This window comes from Rhyacophila brunnea, unplaced genomic scaffold (assembly GCF_057557595.1).
Source record: "Rhyacophila brunnea isolate RB1 unplaced genomic scaffold, BYU_Rbru_1.0 scaffold_12, whole genome shotgun sequence".
Taxonomy (NCBI): Eukaryota; Metazoa; Arthropoda; class Insecta; order Trichoptera; family Rhyacophilidae; genus Rhyacophila; species Rhyacophila brunnea.
The window spans coordinates 16,031,574-16,043,637 of record NW_028232774.1 but is presented as its reverse complement, the minus strand read 5'-3'; the positions used below and the strand labels follow the sequence as shown (position 1 = coordinate 16,043,637).

General features: G+C 33.9%; 1 protein-coding gene across 1 annotated transcript in view; it reads left to right on the top strand.

Annotated features, from left to right (window-relative positions):
* Positions 1-11,762, top strand: part of LOC147077830 (synaptotagmin-10-like) — a 224,929-nt gene extending 213,167 nt beyond the window's left edge. Inside the window, exons 9-10 of the mRNA XM_085940143.1 lie at positions 6,850-7,021; positions 11,561-11,762. Coding sequence (XP_085796269.1) covers positions 6,850-7,021; positions 11,561-11,762 — 374 coding nt within the window. The remainder of the gene's footprint in view (positions 1-6,849; positions 7,022-11,560) is intronic.
* Positions 11,763-12,064: the final 302 nt, after the last annotated feature.

Here is a 12,064-nt window from a genome sequence, read left to right as displayed (position 1 = left end):
TACAATTTTATTAATACATAGAATTGTATGTATGTATGTATTATATGATTCAACAGAAAATTTAAAAACGTGGTATATAAAAAGTTCTTTTTATCTTGTAATTATTTTTAACATTCTAACATCTTTGAACGTGTAATGAATATTTGTTATTTAAAATTTTTATTCATCGAATAATTCAAATTTAAGAATGTAATTTTCTTTATTGAACGTACCTACATCATTAAAAATAAATGAAAACTACTTGTAAATTTCATCGCAATTAAATAGTACGCCCATAGCTTAGTTGGTAGAGCACATCGGCACGAATCCCAATCGCGCAGATTCGTATCCCGCTAGGCTTCGTATGTTTTTCAAAAAAGATTTTTTCTACTAGTTATATATTTTTCCGAGATATTTTCAAATTATTTATTAAATTAAATCTTACACTAATTCTTGTGATTAACCTTTAAATGAGCAAAATAAACACGGTTTTACCCCATTTGTGTAAAAATAATCTATAATTCTAAACCATTGTTAGTAAAAAAAAATTGGCTCACAAGTTACCAATCCTTTTCAAGAATATAACTTTGGTGAACTATAGAGCTTAAAGACGATCCCCGTTGTTTTACGTGTAAGGCTGCGCGCTCACGGCAAAGCGACTGCGCGCAGACGGCAAAGCGAAGTTTCGGATTCATCCGCCAAACGTCGTTTGCGTTTTGTTTCCGGGCCGATTGCGTTTCAAATGCGTCGATATTTCGACGATGCTGTCCAAGAGAAAACACAGTTTTCAAGGGGATTCATAAACGCCTTTTTTTGAAACTACACCCTGCTGCGAGAGTATTTATCTTTCATTACAGTGGCGTACAAGGGTAAATAAATCAATATAAAATCAGTACATAATATTGCATTATACCTACATTTATTTTCCCACTATTGCTTCTTTTGGAGCTGGACTGTTTTATATCGAAAGCGTTTTGAAAATTACCTATTGTTGAGCCTATTATATACCATCATCATCAATACTATCGACCGAGGGTACTTGATGGAGTTTGAATTTAAATTCTAATTGATTTAAGTTTTGTACTATTATTATTTATTAATACAATAAAAAAAGATTATAAGTTAATACACAAAGAAAGGGTAAAAACCTTATTACCTAGATACCTACTAAGTAAAGGATTAAGTATAAAAACATAATATTTTGAATAATTTGAATATTTGCAGTGTTTCTAAAAACCTGTTGTAAATACTATTAATACATTCGGTAGGTAAGCAGTTTTACAAAATATAATAAAAAGTTGTGACACAGCACAGCTATGAGAAGAAGTATTTCACGAGAAGAAAGGCTCGCCATATCTATACGGTAAACTAAACTATTATTATTTATTTTGTAGTATGTACTTATTTAATTAATTTTTTTATTAGTTGACACTGTTATCTTCTATAGATACACTAAAATGGAAACGGGTACTAATAATAATATCTGTACCTCAGAGGCAGACGGATGCAACTCCGTTTTTGGGGAAAATGAGTCTTTTTAAGAATCGTCATGCTAAAGGCTTTATCTATTAGTGGCAGAGAGATGAAAGTCCTAGTCCAAGATATGCATAGAATAAAGATGCAAGTGCCATACCTACCTTAGAGGCAGAAGGATGCAAATCCAATAATACACTAAGATAAAATTCTCTCAAACCGTCTGCAATATGTACTAGACGAGAACCAGCCAGGAGAACGAGCTTTAGAGGAGGATACAGCACTATGGACCATATTATCCAAGTCATCAGAGAAATCAGAGCGGTAACAGGAATACAATCTGCCGCTATCCATGGGTTTTATAGACTATGAGAAAGCGTTCGATTCCATAAAGAAATTTTCAATACTCGATGCACTCAGAAATCGAGGAATCCCCGGGCGCTATATAAATATTTTCAATAATATATATACAATAGCGCAACAACAACTCCATAAACCATCGCGCATTTCCTATCAGCAAAGGAGTCCGACAAGGTGATACAATCTCACCTAAACTATTTACAGCTACATTTGAAGACTTATTTAGACAACTTGACTGGAATGACACGGGTCCCCATAAATGGAGAATACGTGAGTCATCTACGCTTTGCCGATAACAATAAATAGTAGTTTGCAAGACTCAGAAGGCCTCCAAAGCAGAATGCAGTAACTCGCTGGAGTAAGCAACAAAGTAGGCTTGAAAATGAATCTATCGAAGAATAAAGTCATGTTAAACTGCTTTGCGGGCCAAGAAGAAATCCTCATCAATGGCATTCAGCTCGAACAAGTGAAAAACTACATCTATCTGGCACAATAAGTGTCTATAGATGGATGTATATTTGATGAAATTGTTCGCAGAGTAAAGCTAGGCTGGAGTGCTTTTGGCCACCTGAATAATTTCTTCGAAAATGCCTAAAGCGCAAAGTGTTCAACCAGTGTGTACTTCCCGTAACCACATGCATGTGAAACATTGAGCCTAAGTAAAAGAGAGATATGGTATGGAAAGGTGCATGCTGGGCATAACGCAAAAGGACAAAAAAAGGAATGAGTGGATAAGGGAACAGACACGGATTAATGATGTGATAAAGTTTGCTAAAAACCTCAAATGGAAATAGGCTGGAACATGGCTCGAAGAAAGGACAATCGTTGGACAAATTTAGTCATCCAGTGGTATATCCAAGAGGTAAAAAACATCCGCAAGGTAGACCTAGAGGCCGCTGGATCGATGAAATGATAAAGTTCTGCGGAAAACTTGGCAACGCAACGCACAGGAACGAGAGAAGTGGAATCAGCTTGGAGATTAGCGAGGCCTTCATCCAGCAGTGAATAGATTCAGGCTGGTGATGATGATGATGACATAATAAAAATTTTAAAAAAAAAACGCCACTGTAATGAAAGACAAATACTCTCGCAGCAGGGTGCAGTTTCAAAAAAAAAGGCGTTTATGAATCCCCTTGAAAACTGTGTTTTCTCTTGGACAGCATCGTCGAAATATCGACGCATTTGAAACGCAATCGGCCCGGAAACAAAACGCAAACGACGTTTGGCGGATGAATCCGAAACTTCGCTTTGCCGTCTGCGCGCAGTCGCTTTGCCGTGTGCGCGCAGCCTTAGGTATTGACAATAGTGAAGATTATAATATGTACCGGAAGGTACAGGTTCTATTCCCGGTTGGGTTACATTACAATACCTGTGATTTCCTTAAGAATGAGTATTTTTTTCACTTGTACACTACTGAGCATATATATTATATATATTCAAATAAAACCACAATCATACCTACAACACTCAAAATCACTTTGTCAAGACAACAATACTAGAGAGGCACCAGCGTATTTTCATCGACTTGGTGGATGGCATAGTCCGCTAAGACTCATGTACAGTGATTTGAGAGAGGGATTTAATCAGATAATAATGTGTCCTCAACGTATGCGACTTAGGCTTACGAGCTACACTGTATCTGTTGTGGGGAGTTGAGACCCTGAAATCTCTACCACTTGGGTATATTACGAGGTATAAGATCTTTCCTCCAGATGCCTGTCACTCATCGTTCCGTTGTACAAGCTCCTCTCCTGCCATTCAGAAAGGCTTTCTGTAATTCAGTCGACATAATATTGATGTACAGATCATATCAATATAAAAAGTGGCTTTATAGTGTTTTACTACTGTAATCGGACCTCTTCTCATAAAAAAACCAAAAAAAAACAAGTTACATAGTCCTAAAGTGTTTCTATTCACCCCATTTAGTAGGTATATTGTGAGTAAATGTTCTTCAAGGATATTATGAAAGTATCTAATATAATCCCGTTCAGTGGCATTAATCCTTATCTACTTGATCTATATAACGGTCAGCAGTTGAGTACTGACATCCTTAATATACGGGCCTGCATTAAATTACACGAAGATATACTAAAGGTCCTTGATAAAGTTATCTATGTCAAGACCATAAATTTTCATTTAGGTTCCGGACCATTTATATGTCCTTATAATACCATAACTAGAGTGAATTATATTCTTGAACTTCTCAATTGTTCCATTTTAAATAGAAATGATTTTTAATCAATTTCAGTATCTTGACATAAATCTTTATGTTTTAATGACGACTGAAACTATCTGAAATCTAATACTCGTTTAATTTTTTAATTAGGTAGGTACCTACCAGTGTTTTAAAAAAAAGTTGAATTATGACTTAAAACATACCTATATGGTACCTATGTATTATTCATTATGAGAAATTAATTCAAATATTGTTAGTTTACACTAAAATTCAATTAGCGTATTTTTTTATATAAGTACTCTAAAATGAAAAATGCTCCGCCTACCAGAGTGGAAGAATACGAAGCTTGCAATTTAGAACAATTTATATTTTATTTCTAATATTTGAATGTTCACTTTATTAAAGCTCGGTTTGATATAAATAAAAATGATTTCAAGTTATACGTAGTTTCATTTTTTTTATAAAAAAAATCGTTAGATTTGAGAAAAATTAATATACTCAATTTTAATGATAAACGTAACCATAGGTCATAATGCAATAATTAATTGGAATCCTTTAACGAATTCGCATTTTATAATAATTGTAAGTTTCAATAAAAAACAGTGTTTTAGATAGCTGCGCATTGATTAATTAAAACACTTTAAATGTAAATAAATTGTCTCAAATTACAAGCTTCGCGTTATTCCGTTACGTGCCTCTGGTATGTGGAGCGTTCACCTTAAGCGTACGATTCTTTATAACATATTATCATTCATGACATTCATCCCGAACCCCCCTAAATGTACTATCAACTTGGAATTTGAGATTTTTGGCGAACCAAATCCGAAAACAGATGTGACTTTTTTCAGTGTATTTGTAAAAACTACATTGATAATAAATTGTAAATAGTAAAAGAGTACATAGTATTGCTATAACAGTCCCAGGACTGTTGTGGGACATGACGTGTTAGCACACCTTGGATCCTTTCCAAGTTTATGAGATGGGTGACATAATTAATTGCTGCAAAGTTGAATTTAGTTTTTTATAGTAAAACGCTTCCCAAAATGTACCCTCGGAATATTCCGATAATTTTGAAATGACAATTAAAAGATTATTAATCGTTTAAATCGGTCTTTCTCAAAACGGGCTATAACGACCCCTTGTGGGCGCTGGAGGCTTTCAGGAGGGCAGTAGAAGGCTCAATGAAAATTAGGGGGCGTTAACAAAATCCAGAGGGGCGACGGCAGACAAATTCTATTTATAAAAATCCTACGGAATCTAGACACGACACGACGATCGAGATGCGATTTACTACTCGAATGCTTGGAGTCCCGTGTAGACGGTTAATTTAGAGTCACTTACGCATGTAATAATGTGGATGCAGCTTTATATTTCATGTACGTAGTCCATGGTTAAGTAAACTAAATAAAATTGTCTGTGATATTTTTTTTCATACGAAAATTTTTGGTTGATCGCGGCGATCCCATCCATATCCGAAATTCTTGAGATGCAATTTTAGGCTTGAATGCTTGGAGACCCGTATAGACGAAAAAACTAGAGTCACTTGCGCATGCACTAGTCTCGTTCCTGTTTTTTATTTCATGAACCTGGCATCTCCAAAAGTTGACCAAAATGGCGTTTTGGTTGAAGTTAAGGGTTTTAGTTAAAAATATGGGGGCACTAGATTTTTTTTGAAATCTCAAAGTGGGCGGTGGCCAAAATAAGTTTGAGAATCTGTGGTTTAAATGCTAAAATTTTTACGCGTATAACTCATCACAGGTATAGTTTTAATTACTCAACCAGAAACAAATTCAAAATCTTTTCTGTACGCTATTATAATATTTTGTGATATAAGCAAATATCGTGTAAATATGGAAAATAAAGATATTTCCATGACGACAGCTAACAAAACGGTGGAATCATACGAATTATCAAAAGAAAGGAAAAAGTCGAAGGACATATTGCTACATTGGGTATATTCGAATTTACATAACTTCTTCAAGAACAAAGCTAATATTAAATATCTCTTCTCAAACGCCTTGGGCAAGGATGAAATCGTATGTTGACCTTAAAGTTTCTTAACCCTTATTTAATGCAAGGAAACTACAGTATTGAGATTTGAATAAAGTTAGATAGTCGTTGCATACATATTGAAGAATTTTCAAAGACTTCGGTAAAACGAACTCGAACGTCTGTCTGCTGTCGAGAATCGAAATGGAAAGTTAAATGTAATGGTAAAATGTGAAAGTAATATCGGAATGGGAAAGCCTGCCTATCACAAAGATTTCTTATCATACTTCAATAAATATTCTAATAATTTAAGAACGTGGAAGGAACGTGCCAGATGATTTTTCTTGTACTTCTAAATTCAAAATTTTAATGAAACATGTTGTAGCCAACATTCTGTCACAATATTATCTTTCAAGGCTTTAATTTAAAAAATACAATATGTATAATTACAATTCAAAATAATTATTTTACTTAGTGTAAAATGTATTATATTCAAAATTATACTCCAATAATTAATTATTGCTTTCAACTTTTCTTCGCGTCATATTATCCGTTTTGAAACGTAATCTTCCTTTTTTAACGAATTATTTATCTCCCATGGTATGTTTTTTTTATTCAAGGTTAAATGTTTATTATGTGTAATAAATTTATGTACTTAATTTAAATTCTGGTCGATCGATTAAAACTTTTCCCGGACCGTGCCAGGCCACCAAACCGCCTCTGGTCACAACACTAATAATATTCAATACGCAATTACAAAGATATCCTGAAAATACATATATCTGTGTTCTTACAATAAATAAAACTCGTTCTCAATGTTTGTTGGATAACATGATTGTTTCAAAATCTAAGCTTTTATTTTTTCTTTCCAGATCCCTACGTGAAAGTATACCTCATCTGCCAAGGAAAGAGAATTAAAAAGAAAAAGACGACGGTGAAGAAAAATACCCTCTGTCCAGTTTACAATGAAGCTCTAGTTTTTGATGTTCCTGCCGGAAACGTCGAAGAAGTCAGCTTGCTGATCAAAGTTATCGACTACGACAGGTAAGCCCTCGATTACAACGAGCTTCTGTTTCAATATGAACAACTTTTATACCGCCTTTATTTTTTTCATTGTTTATCTGTAATTGATTAAAAAATAAAACAATTAAATCCACTTCAAAGCTATTATAATATTAATATTTGGCTGGCTTCGCTATTTATGACGTCGAATCATAGACATTGACTCGAGGGAGGCTTTGGAAAAAATTAAAAAACAAATGAAATTGAAAAAATTTGTTTATTGAATTAATGAATTGTTTCAAAATGAGAACGTAACGTACCTGCGTATCGATTGAGATATAATGGAATTGTGCGCATATAATGGCCGTTGGAATGCAGTTTAAGCAAACGCAGCAAGTGGCTTAAATTTGATTGTTACCGTCAGGGGACCCCCATTTGTTTACATAGTTGTAGGTATATATTTTATGGCTTGGCTCTTGGAAGAAGACATATGGCCGAGCAATCTCTATGAATGATTGTGACTCAAGAACCGTTTATAAAATATTCATTAAGTAGATCAAAATGAATTCGCTATCCGGACGCCATGACGAGTAGATAGCTGCTAGCTGAACGAGTGCCATCTTGGTCCCGGTAAATATTATTGAAATTTGAAAAAAAAATAGGTAAGTACCAACTCGTTCAAAAAATTTACGATTTGAAATAAAAGTTCATAGCTAAACAAGTGTTATGTAAAGCACTTAAACCTAGAATTCGTTTATGTGTTGTAATTTAGGTAGTAACATCCACTAAATTAACATTTAGTTAATTAAGATTTCTGACAATCTTATTAGTCGGAGCTGCAATGTAAAAAAAATAGTAGTACGCTTTATTAAATAGTGTTCAAAATTAGCTATAAAGACGTGTGCACCAAACATTTTAGTTGGTCCCATATTCAGAGAAATCAAAGCTTAATAATTACGATTTTTTCCAAAATAACTTTCCATACAAAACAGAATTAACTGAAAATGAATTCAATTCTGCTTAAAGATGGCTAAAAGTTTTAAAAGAATGCATTGTCTCGTGTTCTGATATATTCTAAAAGTTTCAAATGTCTAGCTAGTTGGGAAGTTAGTTAAAAATCTTCAATAGTCCAATACAAATCTTAGACAAACAAGAAAAAATTTGTACCGGACAAACAAGAATACGAGCTAATAAAAACGTAGTAAAAAAAAACCGTGCGCCGCTCAATGCAAATGAGATCGGAGCAAATTGCTTGATTTTATTTCTTAAAAATTAGCATTCTCTGTAAAATATAAACCATTTTCCACCCATGTTTGATAATTGGACTAGTAGGAACTCTATGCTAAATGTATATTAGTTATTTTCCATTTAAATCTGTAACTAAGTCTATAGGCATTTCATTAATCTTCAGCAAAACCAAGACAATCGTCCAGTTATCCTGACGTACAGATGGTGGAACCAAATTATCCTAAGCCTAGTCAAATTAATATATATTCAACCTCATATGAAAACTGGCTCAATAAATAACATGATAAGTCGTGCGCTCTCTTAATTCTTTATCATATTCAGAATTATTCCATGCTTTCTGTGCAAATGATTCCACGAAAATTTAACCTTATAATCTTTCCTCTAGAAAGCGTTGTGTAAAATTATAATATGAAGACCTTATTCATTGCCGTCATAATATACCTTACCTTGAATATATTATTATCTAGCGCCGCCATTTTCTAAGGCTTTGGGGAAATCATCCAGCTCTCTGTGCGTGTATTATTACTTCGATAACAAGACGTATTTTGTTTCCTTTACAATGCGAGGTTTTCTTTTACTTTCAACACGAATGCTACACTTTTTTCGGAAAAAAACGTTGAAAATAAACACCGTAGTTACCTGGCATTTTTGTTTTCAAAATATATTTTATTCCATGTACTATTTTACAGTCAGACAAAATATTACTTTACAATTTTTATTATACATGAAGGAATGTGGAAAAATGTTGGTATGGGAATTTTTAGAAAAAACTATTAGATATTTGATTACAAAAAATTACGCAACACGCGTCACGTCGTCATATGAACTGAACCACATGATGTCGCATTGATGGAAAATTCAGTCATATTTTAAATAAATTCGAAGTATTCCAGCGTTCTCGTATTTATTATTAAAAATATATTATGTTGACAGCCAATCAATAGGTATCTCAAGATAGTCACAAAATATCATTTATCGTAGGTACCTATGGAAATAATATAAACCACAGAATAATTTATGACAAATTGAAAATTACGCAATATATATAATCATAATATGGCGATAGTAAGACAAAAATGGTTAAAAATAAAGAAAAAAATTATTTTAAATAAAAAGTTACAGTGGTACCGACAAGGAATCATCTACGTAATAGCCTCCGGTTCCACATGGTGTATAACTGAAACTCCTACATACGAGGTTTAAAGAATTTATAGTTATAACAGTTTATTCATGCAGTGACGTCCCGTGAGTGTACCTACACATGCGATGCACTCCTTAAGATACACTTTAAGAGTAGGCAAACAAAAGAAAGAAGAAAAATAATACCTACAACTTTTGGGAGTAGTTTTTATGGACGTGTTTTTTTCTCTTGCGGCTCTTATAAAATTATCTTCTTTAAATATCAGTAGACGTGCATATTAGAAGTATTGATTGTATTTTCCCGTTTATGATAACTGAGGTATGGTTGAGTTGACATTATTATTGTACATAGGATTGACAATTTTGATTCAGCTTATTTTCAAGAGTCATAATTGTATTTTTAAATGGGGCCGGGGTGAAAGCATGGAGAGACTGATATACTGATTAGCAGCGTAAATGGTAAAAGATATAAAGGAAAAACATACTCATGTTTTTAACAGACCAATTGCGTTGTGAAATCAAATTCTCAATATATTCATATTCTGTAAAATCACTTATAAATTTTTAGATCCATAATTATTTTCTCTTTAAGTACGTACCTACAACAATTAATATTGCATTTTAATATTGCCCTTATCAATATGGAATGAAAAAAAATAAACTCCACACTCTTCATAAATTATAGAAGTCTTACTAAAAATGGCTATTTTAAGCTCAAAATGTGTATCTTGAAATAATATACATTACAGCAGGTATTATCAAATTATGGCCAATACTTTGACAAGTTATGTAAACAGGATCACTCAATTTGTATATTCAATATTTCTAAAGAACTTCGAAAAGAAAAAGAAAAGAGTTCTATGTGACTCGCGAGCTGTAATTTTATAACCCCTGTTTAGTACAACAATGATCATAGAATTTTAAAAATTGCAAGACACTATATTTAATAATTAATTGTATTATTTGGCGACTGGGTTTATTTGAGCATAGCGTAATGCACATTAAGCCGGCACACATGGTCTCGCCCGACCTTTCAACAGATCAAAGACCAAAGGCTGTCAAATCCAGCCGCAAGACAGTAAAGTTTAAGCCTTGGCAATTTATATTAATTTACCAGAGATTTGAAAAGAAGCAAACGAACTTGCACGCGTACAAACTGAGCCATTGTTTTATTATTTTACTAACCTTGACCGTGGCAATATTATGTTCGTCGAAACATTAAGTACTGTATCTACCTCTACCACCGGAACGACAACGTGGACAGACTAGTCCGTTCTAAAGCTTGCGAAGTAATTTGTTACTTTTTCTCGATGTTTTTGCTACACAAAGCTCTTCAGCGATCTCCCTGTTGGTGGCGTATACGTTTAATGAACACTATACTCTTTCACTCTAAGCCAATGGTTTCCTATCTTTATGTTACTACGTCCCCTTTTTAAAAAAAATGTGACTGCCCCCCTTTTATTTCATAAAATATTAACGACACATTTTTAAATGGTAAAAAATGTATGACTACAAAAAATTAAAAAAAAAAACGTTATTGACAGAATAGTAATAACATTTACTGCATTTACATTATTTTTTTAACGTGATAGATATGCATCTTTCTTACCACAAAGTTTATCAAATCTAACGCATCTATTTTATACACAAGTCTGTTATCGGCGGCTCTATAATTTTAGCTGCCGTTGTATGAACTATGCAGTTGTCAACTGTAAACCAGTGGTTATATTTCTGTTAACCTTTTCCCACCTCCCAGTTTGGAAATCTCTGCTTTAAAGCTTAGTTCAAAATAACATACACCTACTGGCAAATAATTTAAACACTTGTCTGCTACTCAAAGCTACGTGCGAAAATATTTGTTTGAAACTCAACCTCCAAACTTTGATATCAAATTAAATGGAGTTTGGATAATTTACATCTTAAAAAATTGCTCGCTTTAATCAAAATATCATTCCAAGCCACGACGCATCGCTACTTCCGATTAAAGAGTAAGTTACAGCCGGAAGAGACGGTGTATAATACACTGGGTTACTAAGTTAGGTACAGGATTATAATCATAATCATTTTTCGGCCTCTTCTATGTGTTTAATATTAAAAATAAAGCATAAAATGTTATTACGCCATGTCAGTATAAACATCGCCCAAGAAAATATTAAGTTAAAATAAAAAATTGAATATGTATTACCATTCCAGAATCGGCTCCAATGAACTGATGGGCTGCACAGCAATTGGCTCCGGCTACATTGGCGTGGGGCGAGACCACTGGTTAGAGATGCTGGACAACCCTCGCAAGCCTGTCGCCCAATGGTACCCGCTGGCCGAGAGCGTTCCTGGCAGTGTTCCTCTTACCCATTCTGACCAGCCAGTCAGTTTGAGTTGTCTCAACGGCAGGTAAATAATACCTCTTTCACTGGTAATACAACTGAATAATTCTTTAGAGCGATCATCTAGGTTTGTTCACTGGCTTGAAAAAAATGTGTATCTATCTTCAAACATTATTACAACCAGTGACGTACTTAGGTATTTTTTTAAATTATTAATAACCATGACCCTGCTTTTTCGTACAAGGTGGTTGTTAGTAATTTTGAACAATCACAACAAACACCCTGGCTTTGAGAAAATCACGTGCATGTATTGTGTCCTCACCGGGATCGAACCCAGAGCCAGCGCTTCACGCACTGCACCACGAGCCGCCTA